Source organism: Podarcis melisellensis, assembly GCF_964234715.1.
Source record: "Podarcis melisellensis genome assembly, chromosome: 3".
Classification (NCBI taxonomy): domain Eukaryota; kingdom Metazoa; phylum Chordata; class Lepidosauria; order Squamata; family Lacertidae; genus Podarcis; species Podarcis melisellensis.
Genome location: NC_138530.1, coordinates 46,450,359 through 46,478,318, shown reverse-complemented (window position 1 = coordinate 46,478,318; position 27,960 = coordinate 46,450,359). Strand labels below are relative to the sequence as shown.

Genomic DNA, 27,960 nt, shown 5'->3' with positions numbered 1-27,960 from the left:
TATGATGGCCTGAAATCCTTGCTGAATGATTATGTACACACTTTGTGCTTTTCAGTTTTTAACTTAGAAATCTGCTGTACACAGAGTCGGAGACCACTTGTCCATCTAGCACAGTGCTATGTGCTGCAAATAACTCTCTGAGGTTCTTTCAGCCAACAGATACTAATCTGGATAAAGCTCTTACTTATGCAAGGCATGTACTGTGCTACTATGCTATGTCTGCTCTTCAAGGAAAAAGGAAACCCAGTGAAGTATTTTCGCTAAACGTCTTCTTTCCCTCCAAAAGGGAAGGTATTAACTTAGAAAACCATACTGGGGAAAGGCTTTGGCCATACCTTTTCTGGTGCTGTGGTCCCAATCTGACTTGCATGTTTATGTACGTGTAGAAGTGTGTTTGTGTTTGCTGTTAACTTTGAAAACAACTGCAGAAGGTATTGGTCATGGATCTCATTCCTCACATCTAGTTGTGCATTTAGTGTTTCAAATATTCTTAAATATTTATATATAGCCCACTCATAAAAAATATCAAGATGATATACAAAAGTATATAGAAATACAATAAAACATAAGACATAAAAAGGACTGGCTCATTTTTTTCCATTAGAGAAACAGTGACAGAGATCATTATTTTTCCCATTTCTTGTTAGAACTCCTATATTTAATGTCTGAATTGGCCCTAGGAAATCTCTAGGAGTCAGCTTGAGACTTAGAATTAATTGTTCTGGAAAATGCTTAGTTGAACAAATGTCTGATTTCAGCTAACTCCTGAATGGGCAACAGTCTTAGTAATTATCTCCTGAAATGCAAAGTTGCGCCTCTCAGGTTGCTTTCTTCAATACATAATGTTAAAATAATTTTATTTTAATAATCCACTTTTCCAATTTTAATTTAACTTCAGATAAATGGTGGCATTCTAGTTTTAAGCTAACAGAAAATTAAAGTTTCTTGAGACATGCAATGAAATTTTAAGTAGCCTACTCCCTATTCTCTATTGCTGGCTCTGTTGAACTGTAGCATCACAAGAGAAAAAGTAAATTCTGACTAGAGTATAACTAGGCTGTTTTAAATGACATGCTTTATATGTGTCAAAAATTTAATGCCCTTTTCAATTGGCTGTGAGTGATGCTCTAACTTACAAATCTGAAAAGATATTTTAGAAACCTTTGTCATTCCTGTTCTTCATCAGAGATGTTAGTGGAGCTTTAACAAGTATTTTAGATGATATTCCTGCAGTGTTTTCTGTGCAGATTTGGCATAATATTTTTTTTCTAGAGTCTTTGGGAGCAGTCCTAACAAATTACACTCCAGTAGCAAAAATATCCACTGAATGTAATGACATTAAGGTTGCATCCCATGACACGGTAAATAATGTTCACACTTACTAGTTATTTTCAGATTGATCCCTGGAGACAGGGAGGCTCCACCAAAATATAGAACAGGATAGTTGTAGATAAGAAAAATACTAAACCATATGCATGATGATATAACCAATCCAACCTTATCTGGATTCAAACTGCGTTGTTTAACTACATTTTTCAACTAACCAAAGAACGTTAAAGAGCTTGCATTAGAAACCTAAATAAGGGTACAATTCAGTGGTTACTGGAAGGGCATCCAAGGGACCATAGGACTGTGAACCTCTCCCTCTCCACAAGTGGTAGACCCATGAGGCAAGGTGAGGTGACTGCCTTGGGTGGCAGGATCCATGGGGGGCAGCAGATCTGGCTTCCAAGGAATGCATTCCATGACGTTGCTGTTGCTGGCAGCTACATCTGCATCCTCCTGGCAGCCCTTCCCACCCAATGCTACCAATACAGCTGCCTCCTGGCAAATAGGTCTCTGTTTCCTCCCACCCCTAGGGAGGAAATGGCGGGGGCTGCCCTCTGGGGTCTCCTGAGTCTACATTTGGCCAACGTGATTCAGAGCCCCTTCACCACACCACACCACACCACACCATCCCCTGTGACAGACTATGATTTCCACTGGGGAATGTTGATTTTATCTACTCCTCCCCAACACTTTGTTCCCAGTGTAGATCTTCATTCGTCCTTTCTTCCATGGCAAGAGGGAGGGGGCACCATTTTGTGGTCTGCCTCAAGCGCAAAATTTTTATTTTCCTCTTCGGGGTGGGGAAGGAAAATCATTTTCTTTTTTAAAAAAAACACTGCAGAAAGAGGGGAATGAAAAATGCAGCTTCCACCAGCAAGGCTTTGGACTTGGCAGTTCATCAGTTTCAGGTTCACCCTCTCCTGCCCCCTTTGGTTTGGCTTCTCCAGGTGATATTTATTCAGAACAAATTGAAACAATGATTTAATCCTTAGTAAATATGAATTGTTTTCTCAGTGTGCAAGAAAGCACTGGAATAAATTAACAAGCCTTCAAGGTCCACTTTGAATAAAAAGGTAACATATTTGTCGTTTGTGGGTGTGCGTTGAAGGATGAGCCTACTCAGAGAGAGGCTGTTTAACATTATTTCTCTCTCTCTCTCTCTCTCTCTCTCTCTCTCTCTCTCTCTCTCTCTCTCTCTCTCTCTCTGTGTGTGTGTGTACATGTACACACACACATAGGTACATATCCTTTCTACCTATTGTGTTCTATTTGAGGCTCCTTGAGAAACAAAGAATGATCCAGGACTTTATACACCACAGATGGAGTATTACTGACACCTATGGTTGAGTTTACCCAAGTGCAGTCATTTACAAAATTATTTTCCCCCCTTGTTTTTCTTGGTCTGAAACTTCCAGATCTGCAAAGGCAGCACCTGATTCTAAGTGGCAACATTGCACTCTCCTGCTTGGTCACTACTGCCTCCTGGTCAGCCACCCTACTCAGCTGTTCATAGCCCTCCCCAGCCTGCTCCGAGGCTCTCACTTCAGTAAGAAGGTCAGAGGAGAGAGCCAACACCCCTGCTCTCCCCTCCAATGAGGCTAAAGTCAGGGCAAAAAAGGGACACCCCCCCCCAGTTACTTCCTCCTGCTGGGTCTAAGCCTTCCGATCCAGGCCTGATCCTGACACTGCAGCAGGGCCAACAACACCCCACAACAACAGCTGATTAATTTTAGAAGCCAAACATTAGATCACACAGATTTATGGAGTGAAAGGACATTAGTGACTGTGCTGGATTTGAGACCAGCTCTTCTTTGCAATGAAACAGAAATGCAGACACATACTTTATATAACAGGGATAAAACAACTAATATAATGTGCATTTGCCACATGATAAATGAGCCACAAAGTACTACTGAACATATGTTTCAGTTCAGAATTAGTAAAAGACCTTGGTGGATTATGAAATATTGTCACAATCAGGCACTGGGACTCACAGGAGACCATTTAATTAAATACTGCGATACAAAACTCTTGACTTACACCATATGTTTCTCTGTCCCATAGTGCTCATTGTGACTGGCAGAGGCTCTTTAAGGAAGAGATATTTCCCTGCCCTGCTTTTCTAAAATCCTTTTCTCTGGAAATATAAGACACTGAGCTTGAATGACCATTCTTTTCCTATATGGCATGATTTTATTTCTTATATGAATATTGAGGCACACAGTTGCTCAATGCCACCAGCATATGCAATTATATGGCTCACCTAAGACTTTACAGAACTTTTATTTGCAGTAATGGAGGAACTCACAAGTGAAGCACGCTTTTATTTTTAGACATATTGTTTGCATAGTGATTTTTTGTAAATTCTTTATTATCCCTTTGCAGCTGTTCTGTATCTTTGTACTTTAGTCCTTGCAGACTGCGACGTGTTGTGGTTCACAAATTTTATTTTCTTTATTTTTGTTATGTTTTCAGTTTTTTAAAAAATCAACAATTTTTTAAAGTGTAAGACATTGAACCTAGAACTTTAAATAAGCAACAGAATTCCCTTTTCTGCAGCATCCATAGCTCTCCACCCTTTAGCCTCCTCTCACTTGTGCTTTCTTCCCTTCTTACCATCTAAAGTAACTCAACCTCAATATTGTAAACAAATGTTACATTTTATTATCCATTGATCTGCCAATGCCACTTTTAAATTTTTCATGTAGCCCAATGAGAGCTGTTTTCAAGGAAAAGGCATTATTATTATTATTATTATTATTATTATTATTATTATTATTATTACAAACTACTTCAGTCTGATCTGTATATCATGTTGCAATAAGAACAATGTGTGCAAAAGGCAATTCTCTCTATTTTGGAGATAAAATGAGGTCACATCTGTGGTTCTCTGGGTAATTGCTCTAACTTCAGTGAACTAGCCCTGAAGGTTCTTCACAAGCCTCCTGCACTTGTGACGCTAACAGGATTTTTTTTTAATAGAAAAAAGTATAAGGATACTCTGCTTCTTTCCATGAACATCCAGGTTAAAGGGGGAATGCGCTTTCTTTAATCTGTCCTGACACTTCCTGCTGCATAGGAAGCTCCTGGGAACATGCAGAACTTTCGTGCAAGCTTTTGCCTCATATTTTAGTGACTGATCAGATTTTATCTGTAATTTTAGTAAAGCTTGTGCATTATGTACTCTCTCTGCCTTTGAATAACCAGAAAGGAAATACACAGCTCCATAGATGCGGATGGGATTACCCAGAGATCTGCAGTGCCACGTTTATCAGAAATTCAGATTTCTTCCATTTCTGTTATTGTCAAAAGAGTTTCCTTTTATAGGGATGATTCATTGTATATCTGCCAGTCACAAGTGGCTTTTTTCTTCAGATAACATACCTTGCTTTCTGGTGCAACTTGACAGCTCTGCTTATCTACGCATATTCTTTCCTGCAAAAACAAGAGAGTCTTGTGGCACCTTAAAAAGTGACAAATTAATTATTGGCTAAGCACTTTAAAATCCATTTTATCAGATTTCTGAAGTGTCATCCTAAGTTAGCAGGTATGCATAAGAGGGAAAATGAAATGCAAAAAGTACAGATTGACAACTTTAATATCTGTAAAATAGGCAGAGTGACCATTCCGAAAGCATTGGTGATAACACAAACATCCTGGCATTGTTATGTTAAATATCATTACAGTGGTACCTTGGGTTACAGACGCTTCAGGTTACAGACGCTTCAGGTTACAGACTCCGCTAGCCCAGAAATACTACCTCAGGTTAAGAACTTTGCTTCAGGATGAGAACAGAAATCGTGCAGCAGCGGCAGCGGGAGGCCCCATTAGCTTAACCTTAGGATAAGAACAGTTTCAGGTTAAGAACGGACCTCCAGAACGAATTAAGTTCTTAGCCCAAGGTACCACTGTATTATCATTTATATGTATATCCTTCCCGTCCTCCCAGAAAGGTATAAGGCCAGCAAGCACACAAACAGTAAAATTTCTAAAAATAATTCAAATACATGTACAAACTGCAAAAGATCTCTACTTAAAATACTTTTTGGAAGAGGAAGGTGCCAATAGAGATGTAAACTAATATTCAATGGGAGGGAATTCCATAGGGAAGTACTACAACACGCAAGGCACAGGTTGCTAGGCCTATATTCTGCAGTATATATAAGGTCATATCTCCAGGAGGCTCTCACATGCAGAGCACAGTGCTTATATAAGGGGTGAGACAATATTTCAGTTTGTCTGGTCTTAAGCTGCATTGGGCTTTATGCACCAAAACCAGCACCTTTAGCAGCTAACAGGCAGCCTGTGCAATTCTTTCAGCAGCACTATAACATGGTGGTGGTTTCCCCAGTGAGCAGTCAAGCTGATGCATTTTGCACTAGTTACATATTCCAGACCAACCTCCAGGGGAGCCCACAAAAAAAGCATATTGTAGTAATTAAACCCAGAGGTTTCTAGTGCATGGTTGACAGTGGTCAGGCTATCCCAGTCTAGAAACATCCATAGATGTCTTACCAGCCAAAGCTAGCAGAAGGTACTCTTAGCCACTGAGGTCACATGGGTCTCTAACAACAAAGATGGATCTATGACATTGCTCTTTTGGGGATGTACAACCTCATCCAAATCAGGCAATTGACTAATTATCTGGATTCAGGAACCAACCATCCACAGCACCTCCATCTAGCCAAGATGCAGTTGGTTGACCCTTATCCAGCAGACTACCAAGTCTAGACACCAGTATTCTTGCTTAGTTTTTCAGCCTTTTAACAGGAGTGAGCATTTTCCCTTAATGGCGTTAAAGTCTTCTGAAAAGCCAGTTAAAATGCTTTTCCTGCAGTGGTACAAATAATGGGTTGTGATAGTATAACTAAAACACCAAAATATGCTTGTCAAGTGCAGCACATTTTAATTCTGCCCTTTTACTAAAATGCCAAAGGATAAATACATTGTTTTTCAAAAAAATTCCCTAAATTACAGAAGTAGAAACCCAATCATTTTAACTTGAATCCAAATTGGTCCAAATCAGTAAAATCAAGAGGGGAAGATGCTGGGGCAGTCTAATTTCACATGTGCATGATTCCACTCTGCTTCTTGCTTCTGTTACCTAAGCCAATAGTTCTCCGTTGACTGTTTACCCTCTGCTTTCAATAGGGATCTTAGGTCTCTGTCTTTTTAGCCTCTTCTCTCAAAAGGGAGATCTGCCTCTCACACCAATACATTGATAATTGTGATCCTACTGTCTGTGGCCCTCTAAATGTCACTGGACTCCAACTCCCATAAGCCCCAGCCAACATGACCAATAGTTATGGGAATGATGGGAGTTCTCATCCAACAACATCTGGAGGGCTGCATGTAGTCCATCCCTACCCTAGGGAAACACTTCATTGTAAAAGTTTACCAATGTAGATTCTGGTGATAATTCTCTAATGCCATTTGGACTTGAGGAATTGGCACAGCCTGTGTGTGACTTTCTGCTCTAAGCAAATGGAGATCTCTGTTTTATGAGCATATATCAATTTTTAACAGTTTAACTGCCGTACCTTACCCCATCCAGGTAAATTTGGGAGAGATGCTGAGAATACAAAAGGCATAATAAGTCCCAGACACTGAAAAATCCCTTTCCTCAAAGGCTCCTAAGTTAAGGTTACCAGACATCCCTGTTTCCCGGGGACAGTCCCCGGATTTACAAATCAGTCCCCTGACAAAATCCATCTGTTTAGTAGGAATTTGAAAAGTGTCTCTGGATTCATTAAAAAAAATCTGGTAACCTTATCCTAAGTGATAGTGATAGTGCAATGGCTTTTGGTCTAAGTTTGAAATGCTGGATAGCATTGCTGCCAGAAAGATACCTAGTCTGTGCTCAGAAAATCAGTACATGACTTTTGAACACAAGATGGCACCAGAAGACTAGGCTTTCTTGACAGTGTGCTTTTCTCCTACTGTGTGTTCTAATGTATTCTTGGTTTGTTTGTTTGTTTGTTTGTTTGTTTTAATTTTGTACATTATAATTTTTTTGAAAGGTTTGTTTTTTGTGAGTGTGTCATGTGCATGCTCTTTAGTGGAACTTTGACTCAGGGCAATCATATTTTATGGAATATGGCATACAAGCAGTGCTCTTTCCCCATGGGTACTCAAGGGTACGCAGTACCAGCACACACCAAGAGAAGAAAAGCACTGGTTAAAAATGTGATACTTACTGTACCAACTTCATGGTGAATACTGGCACCCTTTATTCAAGAAGAAAAGTACTATATACATATTCTGAAAGTCAAGAAAATCAACAGCAGCAACACTGAAACTGTAAAAATAGACACATGGTGATGTGTGTATATATATATATATATATATGACTATCTTAAAGTAGCACCACTTAGCTGTGATTTTAACACACACTAATATGCAAGTAATGTTACACAATGTGGCATTTCAGTAGCACTATACACAAGTTAGGCCTATATTGCATCCAGCTTATATAGGTGGGGATACGTGGTCCACCTTTTTGCATGTATATTTCAAGAATAAAAGTAGACGATGTGGGTACAATATAATAATAAATGCATTACCCAAAGTGGAGAAGCATTAATGTTAGAAAATCTAGAATAGAGTCTCCAATGCTATTTAGTATTTATATACTGTGCTAGGTGCTGGATCCAAAAATTACAAATGGGTGAACAAGCATTCATCCAAAGTGGTTTCAATAAGTCATTTTATAAATGCAGTCACTCAAAACCGAACAAAACAAAATTGGAAACCTAAGTTTTGTCTTGAGGGGAAATGTTCAGATGGAAGAGATCTCACACAGTGATAGGAGACCCAAGACCCAAAATGGAGGCAACAACAACAACAACAACAACAACAACAACAACAACAATAATAATAATTTATTATTTGTACCCCACCCATCTGGCTGAGTTTCCCCAGCCACTCTGGGCGGCTCCCAATCAAGTGTTAAAAACAGTACAGCATTAAATATTAAAAACTTCCCTGAACAGGGCTGCCTTCAGATGTCTTTTAAAGATAGGATAGCTGCTTATTTCCTTCACATCTGAAGAGAGGGTGTTCCACAGGGTGGGCGCCACTACTGAGAAGGCCCTCTGTCTGGTTCCCTGTAACCTCACTTCTCGCAATGAGGGAACTGCCAGAAGGCCCTCGGTGCTGGATCTCAGTGTCCGGGCTGAATGATGGGGCTGGAGACACTCCTTCAGGTATACAGGACCGAGGCCGTTTAGTGGCATTTAGTAGATTCTTTGGATCCAAGCCAGTAGATGCTTGCCATACAGTCATAGAAGCCATAGGTCAGCCATAGGAGAAAACTCCTAGGGGCCAAGGTCCCCTAAAATATTTGAGGGAGTAGCCTCCCCAAAGTTGATGGGCACTACCATTCATATGGTGTGTGTGTTTCTTGTCATGTGATTGATTATGCAGGATGGGGTTTACTTGTCCCCTCTCCAAAGAGGAAAAAAAAATACAGCATCCTTAATGTAGTCTACACATTAAGAAGTGGCCAGTGGTGACTTAATGGTATTTTAAATCTAGGAACATGCATGCCTGGTAAGTAATATGAGGGTGCCGGACTTCCGGGATAGCGCGATCCGGTAATGGCGGATTCCCTCCGAGCTCCGGAGGGAATCGGCTCCGCTGAGGACGGGTCTTGCCGTGCCGGCGACACGGGGACCCTTAAAAACCGCAGGCGCTGAAGCCTGCGGACTTGGTGACTCGGTGGGCACCTTAAACGCCCTCCCCGACCCGCGAAGAGCCTTTTTAAAGGCTGCGGAGTGGACTGGGGTGCGGCGCGGTGCTGAGAGTCCATCGCTACCTCGGCGGAGCGAAGCCGCGAGCCATGGCCGGAGAGCGCTGTCTTCCTTCCTGAAATTTGGACTGAAATAAAGAACCCGTGAGTAAAATGGAAATTTGATATTAAAATTTTACCTTTGATCGGAGTACGACCGGGGGATGTGCTAAAAGGAAGTCCACACTCCCCCCCCCCACAAAAAGATTTAAGCAAGGAGAGAAGCACTGAGGTGGAAAGACTTTTGTGCTTAGAAAGATAACTCGCACGAATTGGATTAAAAAGCTATTGTGCTGGAGAGGAGAGAGGAACATTAGAAGTTTTTATGTAATTCCCCCCCCCCCCATTCTGGACCCGGGAGGGTCCTGCGTGTGAGCCTGAGGAAAAGGAGAAGAAAGTTTGACAGCTGTCAAAAGAGCTGTCAAACGGGCGATTAAAGGCTGGAATTGAGATACTTAGAAAATCTTTTTTGGATTAAAGGCGATATATTGTATCTGAACTGATTGGAAACAAAGTATTTGTGAATAACAAAGTAACGAACTGTTGGAAAAAGAACTATTGGACTGGTAATCCCCCTGGAGGGAACCAAAGATATTGCAATGGCAGCAGAAGGAAAATTACTGGCAGAGATTGAAAGGATGTTCTTTTTCGTGGGAATTCTACAAGAAAAGACTGCAGATATGAGCAAACAACTCGTGACCTTGAATCTGAAATTGTGCAACTCTGCTGACGACAAAAAGTTGGGAAACAACCCGGCAGCCGAAACAGAAGAGACAGCTTTGGAAATAGGGGGAGAGGACGAAGAAGAAGGAGAGGACGTTCAGAGGGAAAGTACCAACCAAAAGCCTACAGCTTCAGAAAATAAAGGACTTGATGAACAGGACCAGTGTACCGTAAATTTGCAAAAGGAGAGAAGGACAAAGGAAGAAGCCCCTGGAACATTTGAAATACTGGAACATAAAAGAATAAACAAACATGATTGGGACTTCTTCCTCAAGTTTGAGTATGGTAGACTGGCAGACCCTTGGTGGCAATTGCTATGGACTGACTCGGTGGAAGGAAAGAACAAGTATGACTGGGACCCCTTCTTTAAGTTTGAGCATGGGAGACTGGCAGATCCTTGGCAGCAAATGCTATTGACTTTGGCGGAAGGAAAGAAGAAGGAGCTTGGGACACAACTCCTTCGAGAATTGAAGGCCAATAAGCAACAAAATAGACGGGGAAAGACTAACTGGGGCTTGAGAGCCTCGGATGTGAGAAATCCGGGCTGAGACTGATTTTTTAGAATAGTAATGTGGAAAGGGACAGAAACTGGGCCAGGGAGGGAGGGGGAGAGTAGAATAGTAAGAATTTTTGATTTATGATCTTTTAATTTAGATATGTTTTGTTTAATATAAAAAGGGAGGATTCGTGTGAGAGAAGATAGGTCGACCTTAGAGAAAGGAGTTAATGTGTAAAAATTTATAAGTAAATTTGAGTCTAACAAGAGATGCTAAATATAAAGAACAGAGGATAACAATATAATAGAGAGAAGAGGAAATAACTTGCTGAATTAACTATAGAAATTGGAATGTGGGAAGGAGAGATGTGGGGAAGTCAAGGAAAGAGGGTAATGAAAATTATATATGTATTGTTCTGTGTTTGGTGTCTGTGTGTGTGTGTTTGTCTATAAAAAATTTGAAAACTCAATAAAAATTTATAAAAAAAAAAAAGTAATATGAGGGTGCCATAGTAAAACTTGCAGGCTTGCAGGCAGTATTAGATTAACGCATTTGTTCGGTTCCACCAGGATTATAAAGTTAAGAAACCACATAGCACCCCTGTCAACCAGAAACAAAATTCAAAACTATAGCCATTTTCCTAGCAAGCACAATCTCCTTCTCCCTCTCAAACTGGTTTCCCTGGCAAGTGGATTGATTTGTTATGTCAGCTTAATGGTTCATTGGTGCTCTCCTTGGTGGCCAAGCTATAGAATGCCTAGAGGAAGTCTCTGCATAATAGGTCTGCATGAAACTTGATCGTATTCTAATTATTCCCAGTGCTCTTTTAATCACATAATTTTCAGTACAAGTACCCATTATGATGGTACTTCAGTAATTAAGACTATTGTATTACTTAATGTAGCTGCATTAAGTAGCAGAATGTGCATCAGATCCTTCCAGGTTTTACTGGGTACAGATGTGTGGTACCAGCCAGCACCCTTTTTGGGTTTCATTTTGCTTTGCTCCTTGTGCCGATCTTTATTTCCCTTTCATGTGTGCTTTTCATTACTATTCTCTCTTTAACAAATGCATACAAGTGGGTGCTCTTGAAGTGAGATTGTTAAGTGGCTGGGTATTTGGTGCCTACTAAACAAATCAGAAAAATAAATTAAATTTTATATAGGATGGCTCAGACTCATTGACTGTGATGTTGCATTAGCAGCATTTCTGAATGAATAGAATTTCAGCAAAAATGGAAAAAGCTATGGGACAGTGGCTTGAAAAGAGCCATTTCTCTTCATAGGCATCATAAGAAGGCTTGTCTCTCTTTAACAAAGTGCAGGAAATATTTCTTCATTCTTTCCATAAATACATTTATATGATCTTTTACCAAATCAACATATTCAATACCATACTGAGTTTTGTATCTGCTAACTAGGAAAAGGACAAGGTGTTTGCAGAGGTAACTGCTCTCCCATTGCTCACCAGCTCAGAGCAGGCAGAGCAGGTAACTGTCAATAGTAGTAAGAAGAAGCTGCAGGATCAAGATGGTCTAGGAATCAGTAGTTAACTGCTGTCTGTTAGTATATAGATTCCTTCATAAAGAAGAACCCTAGTACAGCAAAACTAATGTAGCTTGACAACTCTAGATACTCTGTGTGCCTCACTGTCTTACTTTTTATGGAGAAGCAAAGTAAAATAAGGTAAAGGTAAAGGACCCCTGGACAGTTACGTCCAGTCAAAGGCGACTGTGGGGTTGAGGTGCTCATCTCGCTTTCAGGCCTGCATGGAAACACTGTTTACCTTCCTGCCACAGCAATACCTATTTATCTACTTGCACTGGCATGCTTTCAAACTGCTAGGTAGGCAGGAGCTGGGACAGAGCAACATGAGCTCACTCCATTGCGGGGATTCGAACCGCCGACCTTCTGATCGGCAAGCCCAAGAGGCTCAGTGGTTTAAACCACAGTGCCACCCGCGTCCCTGCAAGCAGCAAGGTAATATTATGGTAAAGTCAACTATAAGTATATTATGAGTGTGCACATGAGTCATGCATGTCACAGACCTATGACATATTATGATGAGTGGGCAGATCACAAGGAGGCAGATTCCAATATGATCTATATCAGATTTTTCTATCTTGATTTAAAAAATATATAATTAGAAAATCTAAAAATAAATGGCATGGAATCTATTAGTCACATTGTGATGAAATTTTGCTGTTTTGGAGATTGTCTTGCCTTTGATAATAGTTTGATAATCCTTGGTGACAATGCCACCTTGATTGACATGTCTATAAAGCCAATGAAAATTTATATCTGTTTGTAAACACAGGATTTCTCATTTACTAAGCAACGTAGTAGTGCTGTTCTTTTAAATCTTGTCTGGAATTACCAAAATCTATCTTTTTAAAGTTTTATTGGTCAAAGTTGTGGGGCAGGAGAGTAGCAAAAGCTATTTCTGGCAACCAAGAGGCTCTCTTTTTTTCAGATACTATTATGGTAACACACTTTGCTATCATAGTGTGTCTTTTGCAAGCAGCAATGCAGCAGATGAGCTCCTTCCAGTGGCTACCATGTCATCTACCTTGGTTGATTACCTTCACACAGCAGTGGTCCATAACAGGATGGGCAGAGGCAGTAGTGTCCTCTTGATGACACTATGTTTATTGGGATGTGGCAAGCTAAGGCAGGGTAGTTGTGAAGCTGTTAAAAAAAAAAAGGGTCACACGGGGAGGGATTATCACAGTATCTGAAAACAAAAGGACATACTGAATGCCAAAGGTTAAGCATTCTTTTTGTTCTTCTAGCCCAGTATTGTAATTGTATAGTGAATTTACTATATGATGCATAGTTGCCAGGAATACTGGTTTACTGCTGCTCAGGGAATTCTGCTCTTAAGCACTCTTGCTAAATATTCCAAATTACATCTGCTGCAGAGTACAACTGTGCTGTCTCTTATATAATGAGACACACTATTTAGGTAATAAAAAGAGCTCAGTCACATTTTTAATTGGAGCTGTCAAAAATGCATCTAAACTACATGCCCTTGGCCTTCTCAAAATATGCTGCAGCAATAAAAGTAAATCCGATATAACGAAGGCACTTTTATGAAACCAGGGGCTGGTTCACACAGGTGAGGCAAGAATCCTGTATATATAAGTGGCAGAGCAGTAGGCATGTGTGCACCATGCTCCCAACCACACAGAATGTATGACATGACACATATTTGCATATATCTGTATGCATGTGGGGACACGGGTGGCACTGTGGGTTAAACCACAGAGCCTAGGACTTGCCGATCAGAAGGTCGGCGGTTTGAATCCCCACGACGGGGTGAGCTCCCGTTGCTCGGTCCCTGCTCCTGCCAACCTAGCAGTTCGAAAGCACGGCAAAGTGCAAGTAGATAAATAGGTACCAATCCGGCGGGAAGGTAAACGGCGTTTCCGTGTGCTGCTCTGGTTCACAGAAGCTGGCCACATAACCCGGAAGCTGTACGCCGGCTCCCTCGGCCAATAAAGCGAGATGAGTGCCGCAACCCCAGAGTTGGCCATGACTCGACCTAATGGTCAGGGGTCCCTTTATCTTTACCTTTATATGCATGATCCCTTTAGGATGAAAAGATCATGGGAATCAAGCATACACATATTTGCTCCATAGTTCAGCTTCCATCATATGCACAGGAGGAGCATACATCTACTGGTCTAGTGCACAATTGAGTACAGGCTTTCTACCAATAGCAGAGTGGTGGTGAGGTTGCATGGATGCACTGGGTCAGTTGTGGCACTCCCACCAGCAGTGCTCTACTGCTTTCTGTTTCTTAAGCTGACCAGGCTTGGTACACTCTGAGTTAATTGGTTTTAATGCACCTAAGCCTTAACGAGGTTAAAGAGCATTGCATTTCAACATAGCATAAAGGGGGCGGGGTGTGCTGATCCTGTTGAAATGAGTAAGATTGTGTTCTGCATTATTCCTGACTGATTTATCCTTTGTGCCCACATTTAACTTGTGCAAGACCTTGTATCTGGCAAGATGCCCCATGGCAATTGCTGCATCCCAAGTTGCCTGAACCCTAGGCGTTCTGCTGCACTAATGCAATTTCAAAGCTGGGTAGGTTGTCAAGTGTTAAAGAGCTCGTTCTGCAGCCTCCAATAATAAGTAGAATTAGAGAGTATCAGCAGCACTTAAGGTCTAAGCTACATGCTGCAAGCCTCCCATTAACTGATGCAATGATTATTATGAGATTAGCACTTGCAGGTGATTCAGGTGTTGCAAACAGTATATATAGGCAGCAGCTTTGTTAACTTCTCTTTAGAAAGACTTTTATAAATGTACACTGTAGTTAGTCAATGGGACTTTATAATTAGGCTACTAGTCAAATAATGGATTACTCTGAAGTTCATTTTAAGACGATCAGTGAGATTTCTAATGAACTTCTCTGAAGGTCTTCAATACTAGGAAAGCAGTTGCAGAGGGAGCATGGATTAAGGGATGAATATATGTAATATATAACACTGATCATGTGCTATAATTTTAGAGTTATCACCTGAACATTTTAATATGTTTTTTATTTATTAAATTTCTATACTGCCCTTCATCCAATGATATGCCCTCATGTTTAGTGCTTTTGCACTTGCTAATCTGTATAAAGCTTTCTCTCTTTTTTTCATTTGTTTGGTAGTTAAAGCAATGATGCTGCAAAAAAAGTTAATAATTGCTGCTAAGTCATTTTTCTGGAATACGGTAACTTGGTTGTGTTTTGTAGTCAAAATAATGTATAACAGGGAGTTAATTGAAGGTATAGTCATGAAATCAAATGTCTTACACTAGTATACTTTCCTTCACATTCTGGGTGGAGTTGTTTTGTTACAGGAAAAGTAAGTCTCTGATGAAAGAAGTGCCTATTTCCCCACAATATTCAGTGTAATGTCTGAATCGACATTGCAAGGAACATTGGATCAGTTTACCATAAAGGATATATCTAATAGCTGATAAAGGATTTGCTGCATGTAGCAGCCTGCAGTCATCTCTTGAATCTACTCATCATGAGTAGCCTTCCCAGGTGGGATTCAATTACCAGCGAATTCAGGTTGTACAATTAAAGCTAATTTGGAGTTCTATGATGTATACAAATTAATTGATAAAACAAAATACACAGTTTGGGAATGTATGCACACAGATTTTATAACTACCTTGACATCCAGTTGGGAAGGTATGTGTACATGATTATAATACAACATGTCCTTAAAGGTATCTGGCTGTCTCTAAAATAGATTTTCAGTTTGTCATGCATTCGACAAAAATCTTATCTGGAAACTAAACTGTAACAACCAGCACAGTCCTGAAATAGGCTATGTTCTGCAGTCTGTCTGCATTTCGGTAGTAAAATATATATTAATTCCGGTCTCCCACTGTGGCTTCTGTGGAATGAGCAGTTGGAAATTAAAAATGACGTCTTGTTCTTTTCTAATCAGGCCAGTCTTCAGAATTCAATATTAAACTTAGCCATAATGCAATAAAACACTTTCACTAAAGCTTCTCTGCATAAATTTCATTTCTCAGCAGCTGCTCTTACAAATAATGTAGCAGAAACTGTCTCCAAAATAAAAGAGGTGTTCTGGATTTGCACTGTAGGGTTTCCCTAAAGGCTAGAGGTCCAAGGTAAAAAATAATGGAAGCACAGTACTAATGCTTGCCATTCAGCAGAGGGGAAATGAGAACATACCTGAAAATGCTTTCATGGTTGTTTTTAATATGATGTGCCCATCCTTGATTTGTCAAGGCTTTAAATTGTAGAGAAAGTATGGGCTGTTACACTGAATCTTAGCAACCTTTGCAACAGGAGTACAGTACCTAATTATTCAGGTCATTGTGTTTTGTTTGTGGACACCTATATACCTGGTTTGTTTTATTTATTTATTTTATAGCTCACCATCCAAAAAGTTCCCAGAATGGCTTACTCGATAAATTAAATTACAGACCTTCTATGTATATCTATATTCCAGGGACAGTCCCGGATTTACAGAAGCCGTCCCGGTTTCTAATTTGATCCTGGAATGTCCCACTTTTCCTTAGGACGTCTTTATTTTCATCAGAGAAATGTTGGAGGTTATGGAATTATGTGACCTCCAAGCCAAGGAGATAAGTATATAGCCTTTAGAAGACACCTGAAGGTAGCCCTGTATAGGGAAGTTTTTTAAAAAAAGAGTTTAATGTTTTATTATGTTTTTATATATGTTGGAAGCCACCCACAGGGGGTGGGGCAACCCAGTCAGGTGGGTGGGGTAGAAATAATAAAATTATTGCCATTATTATTATTATTATTATTATTATTATTATTATTGAATAGGATGTCCCTATTTTCATCAGAGAAAGTTAGAGGGCATGAAATTACGATAAAGCAAATTAAACAAAAACATGAAAACATTTAAATATAAAAGAGAAGCATGAAAAGAGTAAGTGGAATTAAAAAAACAACTAAGCAGCATAGAGAGGATTTTAAAGGCTGGGAAAATAAAAAGGTCATCCAATTTACATTAATGTGAACCTCAGGGAGAGGGTGCCACCACTGAGTGGGCCCTTTCCCCTGTAGATAGCTGTCATAATGGGAGCACCCAAAGAAGGGCCTTGGTGTTATAGGTAGACACATATGGAGGCAGCAGCATAGCATCAGTTGTTGGTGCCTGGGGTGTGCATGTGTACCTGGTGGGGGAGGCAGCATCCCAACCCTCGCTGCCATTGCTGGCAGAGTGACCCCATCCCCACTGGAGCAAAGCAGGGTGACACAGCAAGGAGCCAAGGGGGGCAACGCAGCCCTTGGCGGGTGGAGAGGAGCACCGTGCTGCGCTGGGAACCCCTGTGTGGGGGTGCCTGGTTCACACTCCCACAAAAAATTGTGCCAGGGGCTACAGCCTCCTGGCACCTGCCCACACGATGCCCCTGTGTGGAAGCAAGTGGTCCTTGAGGTTCTATGTCCCAAACGGTGAAGGGCTAGTCTAGTATTTGAACTAGTCTAGTATTTGAACTAAGCCTGGAAATGAACTGATGGCCAGCGCAGCTGAAAAAGCGTAGGTGTTATTATGTAGTCCCAGGTCCAGTGAGAGGTGTGGCCTGTAGAAGGGACATGGCTTGGGCAGAGTCCTGAGAGCCAGACAGAGATCCCTGGAGGACTACATTCTGACTGAGGTTCCGTACACCAAGCTGAAAATGTCAACAGGCTAAATTTTTAAAGCAACAACTATTTAGACCTTTTCTTCAATCCTCTGCATGCAAAATGAGTAAGATTTTCTCAGAGATAAATCAACCAAATAATCTGAGAAGAACAGAGAGAGATAATTTTATATGGGAATTTCACACTCTAAACCTGTGCAAAATACCTAAATTTAGAGCAGCAGTCCTGTTCTGCTGAATTTAACTCACCTAACTTTAATTCTGAAAAAAGGTGTATTAAGTGGTAAATACCTAGCTAAAGTAGAACTTTTAAGATCACATGTTGAAGAACAAGAAAGTTCAAGGATAGTGAAATAGCACCTTCATCAGGATGAGAGTTCATAATGTGGTATGTGAGCTTCTGAGTGACATGGAATGCTTTCCTCAGGCTCAGTACAGTTAAAAAAAGTGGAGTTATACATATGTTGTATGATACGCAGTTCTGTCTGCAGCCCATTTCAGTTATCAATACCAGTATTAAAAGTTCAAGCTATACATGGTTTTTAAAAAATAAAGATTGCTATGCAGCTTTTTATGTGTAGTCAGAACAATTTCCCAGAGCTATTTGCATAATATATTAATAGATAACAATATCTTATGCAAATTTATAGTATCTTATGCAAATTTATAATAAAATGACAAAAGCAATACAAGATTCATTCACTTTTCTTATTATACTGAGGCCTGCTGGGCCAGAGTCCTTTGTGGGCAACCACAAATAACAGTTGGCTTCCAAATCAGCTCATGAGGAAGGGCTGTAGGGCATCTGCTTTGCAAAAGGTCCCTAGTTTAATCCCCAGCTTCTCCAGGTAGAGCTGGCAATGTCCCTCATCTGGAACCCTGGAGAGCTGCTGCCACTCAGTGTGGACAATACACAGCAAGATGTGCCAAAGCAGCTTCATGTGTTGTGGGTTGCATTTGCGCATGACATATAGTTGTAGAACTAACAAATATATGGAATGAATGCTAAACTGCTGTGGATGGCTCCCTAGCTCTTGCTAGTTTTATGTATCCAAAATATGGATTTGAATCCACAGAGCAACTTCCTGGTCACAGATGGCTTAGCAAAAACTATTGTGCATTTTTTATTATTATTATTTATTAAATTTATATACCGCCCTAAACTCCAGAGGTCTCAGGGTGGTTCACAGAACAAGTTCAACATAAAACACCACAATATATATACTAAAAATATAAATATAATATTTAATCAAAATAAAAATTAGACTTATCTAAGTAATAATTAATTTCAGTTGAGTGATGATAAGAAGTTACCGGCTCTTTAGTATTTAGTGAAAACCCAGGTTTTGACAGCAAAATGTTGTACTATGAAGTATTTGTTGTAAATGTAGCAGGACTTATTGCCTGTATATCCTGCCTTCATTTTATGGATATTATATCCCATCTCCAGTCCTTTTGAATATTTGGCTAATGGTATGGAAACCTCATCCATTCTGTCAGTGCTGGGAACAGTGCAATTTACCATATGCTTAGCACCTAAGGGCAGCTTCCACGCTGGAAAAAAGCTAAGCTGAAATTTCAGATGAATGCAGTATTCAAGTTTATTATTGTTGAATCTAGAATGTCTGATTCTGCTGATGTCTAACATGATAATTCACTGAGCACAACTGAGTCTGGTCCTTAAACAATACATGCATTATGCTGACTGCTTTGCTGATGCAAGTTTTTAAGGAGGCCATGCATAAATCTTTAAGTTAGTATTTTAAAACTCTGTTTTGTTAAGCTTCTCTGCCAGCATTCAAGCAGCACTAAGGCAGCTGTTAATACGTTACAATGCTTCTTACTGAGTCATGCACCAAGCAGGCAAAGCAACAATCATGCTGTCTGTGTGATTCATATTTTCCCACAGTTTTTATGCCATCATTCTGGTATATAAAGCAGGTTTTCAGAGTGACAAGATTTTGATAGTTCCAATGTATTTTTATATTCCAGTGTATAAAGAGAAAGGAGATTGAGGAGAAGCACAGGAAGGTGGCCTTAAATGGAGCATTGGGTTGGAGAAGGAGTGGGAGGTGGATCCTTGAAGAAGACAGGACTCCTAGTAGCAGGATGGAGAGAAAATATAAACTTAGAGATGGTCAGGGAAGTGGGCTAGCTGTTGGAGCCTGGTGGTCAATTTGGTCTTTGGATTCTGCTGCAACTTCTGCATGTCTAAAACCGCCATTATGTTCCCAAGTGTGAAACACATTTTTCCTATACATCTGGAATATTGTTTCCTTCTCCTCCCATGCATACGGCTTACTGCGGGAACAAGGACATACAACCAATCAGTGACTGACGAGGCCAGCTTTATAGTATTATTGGCAATATATGAACCTTTTGTTACTGATCAGACCATCTTGTGTGGCCAGGGCAGGCCCTATGATTAGGCAGAGTGAGGCAGCCACCTCAGGTGGTAGATGCTTAGGAACAGCCCCTGGTTATGTCTCCTGATCCCCTGGTAATTCCGTTCTGTTGCCACATGGCCTCCTAGCTTAGCATGCTGCATCAGGTGGGCTGAGGGATGCTATCCCATCCCATAATCAGTGTTGGCATTAGATTCAATTGCCAGTCTGGTCAGCTTCTGAATTAGGAGAGAGTGTCCTCTTGTCATTCACCTGAGAAAAACTGTCTTGGGATGGTCCTGTGTGTGGCTGGCTAATATTTCAACTGTGTATCCATCACACTGAATGTTAGTCTTGTATACAGAAGAATGTTTGTGTAACAAATATGATAGTTGGAATATGAAAAGATCTTAAGGTTGTTGTTATTTTTTAAAAATGATAGCACGGTGTTTCATTCAATGTGAGTTGTTAAAAGCTTTCTCGGGATCCCTTTTGTCACAAAATGCGTTATAACATACTGCAGAAGAATTGCTGTATTGATGTTGAATAGTAGCTGCGTTTCACTTATTGATTGGCACATGCTTTCTCCATGGCATACTTTGATACAGAAAATAATACAATTTCATTATCCTTTCCCAAAAAATGAATGATAATTCATATCATCTGTCTGTCTGTCTGTCTGTCTATCCATCCACCCACCCACCTCAGTATTTTTTCACTTAAATAATGCAGCATACCCTTTCTTGATGACAGTGATGTTTGCATCTAATATATCCTGGTATATAATGCAATTCTGAAGAATTAATGATTCAGTACTTGCCATAATCAAAAAGTAAAATTGAAGTGACTGCTAGAGTTAGAGAGGTTGAGAGACTGCAGAAATCATGAATCACTGTGGTACTACAACATTATTTGGGAAGAATAAGGATATGTATGGACAGGACTTGGAGAAAAATCTCCTTACTTTCTTATGTCCAGTCATTTTTTAAATAAGACCAGTGTCAAGAATGCAAATCATCATGCCTGATCCTTTTAATTGGAGATGCTACTGGTAAAATATAAGACCTTTTGTATTGTAAAGTTTGTGTGCTAACCCTTCCTTTGTCTCCTTCCTTTTATAAATTAATATACAACACAGGGACAGCACTAGTTAGCTTAATGAATATTTGAAATCCTAATATATGTGGTCTCATAATCAGAAGAGGAGTTAAATAAAAAGTACACTCATTTTTAAAAGAAAGAAGGATTATGACCATAAGATAATTATCAAATATGTTGGCAACCAACTGTCTCAGAAGACAATGGAGAAGTGTGTGATATCAATATTTTATGTATGATGATCTTATTTAGAAAATGGTGACTACTTCCTGAGTAGTTTACTCTTTTTGCAAGCAGTTTCCTACTGTTATGTCTACATTGGCAAACAACCTGAGCCACAGTCCCATTAAAGTGATTTAACTTAGTTTAAGCTCATTGTTAATTACTTCAGTGCATCTTGTTCTTCAAAGATGGGGAAGTGGGTTATGTGCTGCACACTCCCAAGACCCCAAGCAGCTCCCTGTAAAGCAATGGAAGACAAGCAGCTCCCTGTAAAGCAATGGAAGACAAGCAGAGCCACTAAGGTGGCTTACTGGCTAGCACAGGGAATGGGGCTGGTTTTGCAAAGAGGGGATCCCGAAATTCTTCACAGCATACATTTATCTCACCATACGCATCTCTACCCTGTGATCAGTGACTAGTCCTATCATTACAACTAACTAAATTAATCTGACATGTCAAGAATTATGAAGTACAGATAAAAATTGGCAATGATAATAAGTTAGTTGCTGATATTAGACATCCACTCCTTATAATATGGTCTAAACTACTGGTGGAATAGGTGGCAACAGGTGGCTTGGATGCTGGTGCTCACATTCCATAGAGTGCCCTTGTTCCTTTGTACATTGTATTGAGACATATATGTAGAAGGTGATTAAATAAGAATAGTTTAAGCATGCTGCTGCTACCTCAGTACCAGGTATGATGTGTTAGGAAATCTTGATCTTTGCAGTACCAGTAGGAAAAATAGCTATCCTCCCTGAAAGATCTCCAGGAAAGGATTTTGAACCTTGCATACTTCATGAATATCTGTAAATGGATCTATGCCACTATTCTTGCTCTATAGTGTGAACACATAGCTTTAAAATTTTGTTGCTGCATATATAAAGGACTGAGCTCCTCACATACCAGCTTTTCATTTGCTGGCCACAACCTTTCTGACATGCTGGCTGTGGCTTTACTTCATTTTCTTGCATTTGTTTACTTTAGTTTTTCAGCTGCTATTTGGAAACTCCAACCACAAGGGGGACAGACAAGTGTCTGAAGTAGGAACAGCAGCACAGAGGAATGCAACCAGCAGGCGCCTTGTTAATTGGAGCCCAGTGGAAAAAACTGTTGCTGGATTTTATGTAAAAACAACAACATGGATCCCCCCCACCGCACAAAAACAAAAAAATTCCTATGGTATCTTTGAAGCTGTTAGGTTTGAAGAATGGAGCAATGCTGTAGTTTTTGCTTTCTATTTTGTAATTATATATATATTTAAAAAGACTGGATTGCAAAAATAAAAATTCCCAATAAGAAAAGATATACAATTTCAAATAAATTTCAGATTTCTGCTAAGAAATCTTTTTTTCCCTCCCAGTGGGCTGTTGATCATGTGGAGTCAGGTATCCCACTCAGTTCATTCTTCTCACATGATGCTAGTACTGTATACACAGAGACACACTGAAGCTGTGGGGAAATCTCACAATGGGGATCATATGCCCATCTTGCAACAGGTGTGCATGGAAACAAGGCATGAGTTGTACTGTGTGCTTGTAAATACATGGAAGAAGCAGAGGCAGCTATGGGAAGCCTTTTTTGCCAGCATAATTGCTTCAGAGTTGGATCTAAGTGCAGTAAGTGTGTTGGCTCCACTAAAGTGTTGATTAAACAGCTAGTTACAGAAAAACCGCCTTTATGAACATATTGAATTGCTTAAAGATGATTTCATTTTGGAATGAGAGTGGTCCACTTAGAAACTGGTTGTGCAAATACAGTAAAAGGTTCCATTTTTATTACGTTCAGAGATAAGGCCACAGACTTAAGCAGCTACCAAATATCTCAGCGACGACTACGCCTACCATACATACGTGAATTGGAAGAACACCAACTATGTACCTTGGATAGTGTTACATCGAGGCATTCTAATGGATTGCAAAGTATCCCTGCCCTCGTGGAACTCAGCTTCTCAGACGAACCTTACAGTTTCTGGATCAGCCTGATAGCAAGAGCTAACCTACTGCAGAGATTAACTGAACAACGAGCTTCACGAGTTAACAGGCGAGACAAACTCTAAGCCTCGCAGCTGCCGCTGAGGACTCGTCCTCTTCGGCTGGGCCTGGAAGGAACTCGTCGGTCTTTCTGGGCACTTGCGGGAATACCCAGCCAAGGCTGAACTGCGGCTGGTAACGGGGACAGCCTTTCCCTGAGCGTGTGGAAGAGCCCGACGCTCCAGCCCCGCCGCCGGTGGAGGGAGGGTGGGCGGAGGGGATGGCTGGGCTGGTGACGTTTTGTTTGCTGCAAGTAAAGGAGAGCGTGCGGGCGAGGAGGCGGCGAGAAGCTGCTGCAGCAGCCGAAGGTACGCGAGGCCGGGCGAGCCAGGCAGGCAGGCTGCCGCCGAGGCGAGCTGATAGCGGGCCGGGGAGCCGAGCGCTCAGCTCCAGCCGGCGTCAGGATGTAGGCGCTCGGCTGACGGGCTCTTACTGGCGGAAGGGCTCATCATGAAGAAACACTCGGCCAGGGTCGCCCCTCTCAGCGCCTGCAACAGCCCCGTGCTGACTCTCACCAAAGTGGAAGGTAATTTCGGCGCGCCAGCCTCTGCAGCAAAACTAGTGCTCCGAGCGGGCTTCCTCGAGGGCGAGACGAGCCTTGGGAACGCGGCATTCCCGCCGGCGCCGGGCCGCGCCGAGCTCCTTCGCGGAGGGTTGCGCTGGGAAGCTGAACACCTGCTCTGCGGCGGCGGGCGTGGCGGGGCTGAGGGGACGCGGGGCTGAGCGGCGGGCTGCTTCGCCTGCTGCAGTCTCCGCCGCTGTGCCGGCGAAGGGCGCGGGAGAGGGAGGAGGGGGCGCTGGACTCCCTCAGAAGGGAGCTTTCGCCAATGCGGGCTTTGGGGATGCCCTTCTCCTCCGGCTCTTCTCTCCCTCCCTTCGCCTCTCTCTCGGGAGAAAAGTGAGCGGAGCGGGAGCCCCCTCGCCGCAATAAGTTCTCTCGTCAGGTACGAGGCGTTTCCTCCGGACGGAAAGGACCCGGGGGCGCCTGAGGGAACTTGGTGCATTGGCAGGGGCGCAGCCCACGTCGCCCGGCGTCACCAGTGGGAGATGGAGCATCATAGCGCTCCGCTTCGGGGTTTGGGTGGAGAGAAGATGTGAGGTAATTTTGGCGGGCATCCATTCCGAGGAAGAAACTCCGCGTCCTTCTGTTGCGTTTCGCCGCCAGCCAAAGATGCTGCCCTCAGGCTGCTGCGCCTTCGTTTAAGATCTGTCTCCTCCGGTGTCCTGGTCCTTTTTGGGGAGAGGGGAGAGCTTTCTGGAAACGCTTCCGGGCGGAGGATGGGGGTCTGGATATAGGCGAAGTCCAAACTCTGCCCGCAATTTTATGAGAAGGCGTCGGGTCGCCTGGGCTCACCGAAGTCAGTGAAGCAGCTGTGATGCCAGGTAAAAAGGACCCGTTCGAGCCAGGCAGATGGATGGTGCCAGTCTCTGGCAGGGGAGCCTTGCCGTATTTCAAGTTGGGCTGCAGCAGTTCCGAGAGATGCTCTGCTGCGCTGAGGCAACCGCACGGCTGAACTTGGAAGTTGCCTTTCAGAGGCTGGCCGGCCTGTGCCGTGGATACAGGGCGCTGGGAGAAGAGGGGCGTCGCGAGAGCAGCCCGTGAAAAGCCCGGGCGGGGAGGAGGGGATGCTCCCAAGCCTCGGGCGGGAGGAAGAAGCTGAAGGGCGCCTGTGGAGGAGGAGGGGGGGAAGGGGTGCATGGGTGAATCAGGGGTGGCGAAGGGAAAGAGAAAGGTGGACATTATGAAAGGCGAGGAAGAAGATAGAGGGGCCAAGGGGGAAAGTTAACTGTTGCAACTGCGGTGGAAAGTGCTGATTCTGCCCCTAGAAGCATAGGGTGGGGTGAGGTTTGAATTGAATTTTATTTTATTATTACAGTCACAGACCAGTTCCGGCTCATTTACAATATCAGGAAAATCATAAAACAAAACAGGAATACATTGAATTGCAATTGGGTATAACAGGGGTGAGGTTTGTCCTTTTTACTTTATGGCTAGACAGGAGCCAACTCCTAGGGGCTGAGGTCCCTTCTCCCACCCCGCCCCCCCAATAAAATATTTGAGGGCATTGGGGCCCCTCCAAAGTTGATGAGCATTGCCATTCAAATGGTGTGTGCACACTGCATCATGTGATCAACTGTGTGCACGCAGCTGGAACCCCTGTGGCTGGAGGAGCACTTCAAGAAATCTTGTTTACTTTGTTTTTGTTTACTCATTGTTGTTACCTGGCTTTTAACTGCTTTAACTGTTTTGTATTTTTTCCCCATGTTCTAAACTGCTTAGAGTCTTCATTTTTCTTTGGTATAAAGCGATGAATAATTGAAACTAGTAATAGTAGTCTTTGAGAATAAGGAAATTGGAAAAAGAGAATGGGTCAGAGAATAATGTTGGGGGAGGTGGAGACATGGCTCAGGAGAGAGTAAGAAAAGGTTTGAGCCTTGCAACCCTGACTCTCCATGTCTTGAGTCAGAAGTAAGTTTTATTTATTTCACTGTGACTTACTCCTAGCGTGAAAAAGTATGTAGGGCTGTAAATGTAATTTGAGTTGCAAGGGACTTGATGGACCCTTTGGTCTGACTCACTCCATTGTCTTTAAACAACAACAAAAAAACCCTCATGTAACATTTCCCTCCCCAATGTCTTTCCCATCATTTCCTGAAAATCTCTGAAGAGTATTTTGCAGCCTTTCTATACAAGTTATTTATTGATGAAGTGCTTTTGTAGTTAAGAAATGCTTGGTAAAAGAGACAATGATGAAGTGAGAGAATTCAGGAGAGGATAACGTCTTGAAGGAAAAAACTGGAATGTACAGAAACAAGGATAGAGGTAGCTTATATGTAGGTCTTGTACTGCACAGCTAGAGGATGGAATAGAAACCATGATTTTATCTTTGAGTGTTTAAAGGAGGAAAACTAGATTAGCACGTAGAAAGTAAGTCATTGCTGAAAACAAATAAGGAACATTTGTTAACATTTGTCTATTCAGAAGCAAGTCCTACTGAGTTCAACAGGGATTATTCCCAGATGCAATCCTATAAATATACCTGGGAATAATTCCCATTGTATTCAGTGGAGATTATTATTTCTGAGTAGACAAGTACAGGACTGTGTTGTAAGAGAGAGAATTTTTAAGCTTCACTGGGCTGGAAACAAGTGTTCTTTTTTGTCTCATCACAATACTAAGAACTCTTCCATGGCCATAGAGATTAAAGGTAAGAAAAATGGGAAGAGTCATACTGTCACTTTTTGAATGGTCAGCTTCATAGTTATGTCAGAGTGTTGTGGTTTTTCTCTGTGTTCTGCAACTTAAATTGTATTCACGTGGCTTTTGTGTGTGTTGGCATTGGTTAGTGGCTAACTTTCCAATACCAAACATAGGAAGAGTTCTGCTAGATCAAAGCAAAGGCCTGTGTAGTCCAACATGCCAGCCAGATACCAATGAAAAGGCCAAAAGCAGGACAATAACACTCTCTTGCTTGTGGTCCCCAGCAACTGGTATTCAGAGATGTACTACCTCTGATACAGACGTTAATACAGACATCCATGAATTTGTCTAATACTGTTTCAACATCCTCCAGGCACTGAACTGAGCTAGTAAGTACCTGACGTCTTTAGTTGCTGTAAGTCCAAATCCTGCTGCCATTGTAATCATGGGTAGAACTGTAATCATGGGTAAGCTGCCCACCCCCCCAGGTTCCAAAGCTAAAAATAGAAACTCAGTAATGAATAACTTCAGGATCTGTGGAATTTAGGCACATTTAATCACTTCAGGCATTTATATACTGCTTAATATGCAAGTTTAAAAGCCTTTTGACAATTTCTTCTATCAACCATGTATGTGCTACTCTTGTTATTTCACACAGTGCACAAAATTTTATCAACAGTATATTTTTCTTCCTGGAAAATATGAGGGAAGAGGTTGCTTGAGGGATGATTTACTTCAAGAGGGAAGAAGGTTCGTGTAAAGGTAAAGGTAAAAGGATCCCTGACCTTAGGTCCAGTTGCGAACAACTCTGGAGTTGCGGTGCTCATCTTGCTTTATTGGCCGAGGGAGCTGGCATACAGCTTCCATGTCATGTGGCCAGCATGACTAAGCCGCCATTTACCTTCCCGCCGGAGCGTTACCTATTTATCTACTTGCACTTTGACATGCTTTCGAACTGCTAGGTGGACAGGACCTGGGACCGAACAATGAGAGCTCACCCCATCACGGAGATTTGAACTGCTGACCTTCCGATTGGCAAGCCCTAGGCTCTGTGGTTTAGACCACAGCGCCACCCATGTCAAATATGAGTGAAGAGGTTGCCTGAGGGATGATTTGCTTCAAGAGGGAAGAAGGTTCATGTACTCTGTCCTATTTCACCTCAGCAAAAGCATGAAGCTATTGTGGTGGTAGTTTTTCTCACTAGAATGGTGCTAGAATGGAAATGCTTAGGATTCTGCAGTAGGAACTTAGCAGGAAGTCATCAGCTGCTTCACTGGTTGCCCCTCCCATGGCCATTGTAAGATTGATCCAGTTCTAGACAGAGGAACTGGATCCTGAGTGGATGTGGCACCTACCAGATGGAGTGCCTAGAGGAATCTTTCATTGATATGCATGCCCTTAATGCCTTCAAGCATTTCCCTCTCTTTGCTTGTACAGTACCTTCTTTGTCCCCAAAGGGAGAGGAGAACGTCCTGCTCTTTCCAGTACACAACTGCCATTTCAAATTATTCCTCAATACCCACTGAGCCTGT

At 41.8% G+C, this 27,960-nt stretch overlaps 1 protein-coding gene across 5 annotated transcripts in view; it reads left to right on the top strand.

Annotated features, from left to right (window-relative positions):
• Positions 1 to 27,960, top strand: part of SLC35F3 (solute carrier family 35 member F3) — a 93,965-nt gene that overhangs the window by 33,588 nt on the left and 32,417 nt on the right. The window contains exon 1 of one of the 5 annotated variants that reach the window (XM_081906889.1): positions 23,487 to 23,752. The exons of 3 other annotated variants lie outside the window; for them this stretch is intronic. In XM_081906889.1, coding sequence (XP_081763015.1) covers positions 23,677 to 23,752 — 76 coding nt within the window. In that variant the 5' untranslated portion in view covers positions 23,487 to 23,676. Of the gene's footprint in view, positions 1 to 23,486; positions 23,753 to 24,066; positions 24,610 to 27,960 lie in introns of those variants that run through there. One more of the 5 variants, XM_081906890.1, reaches the window with a different exon arrangement.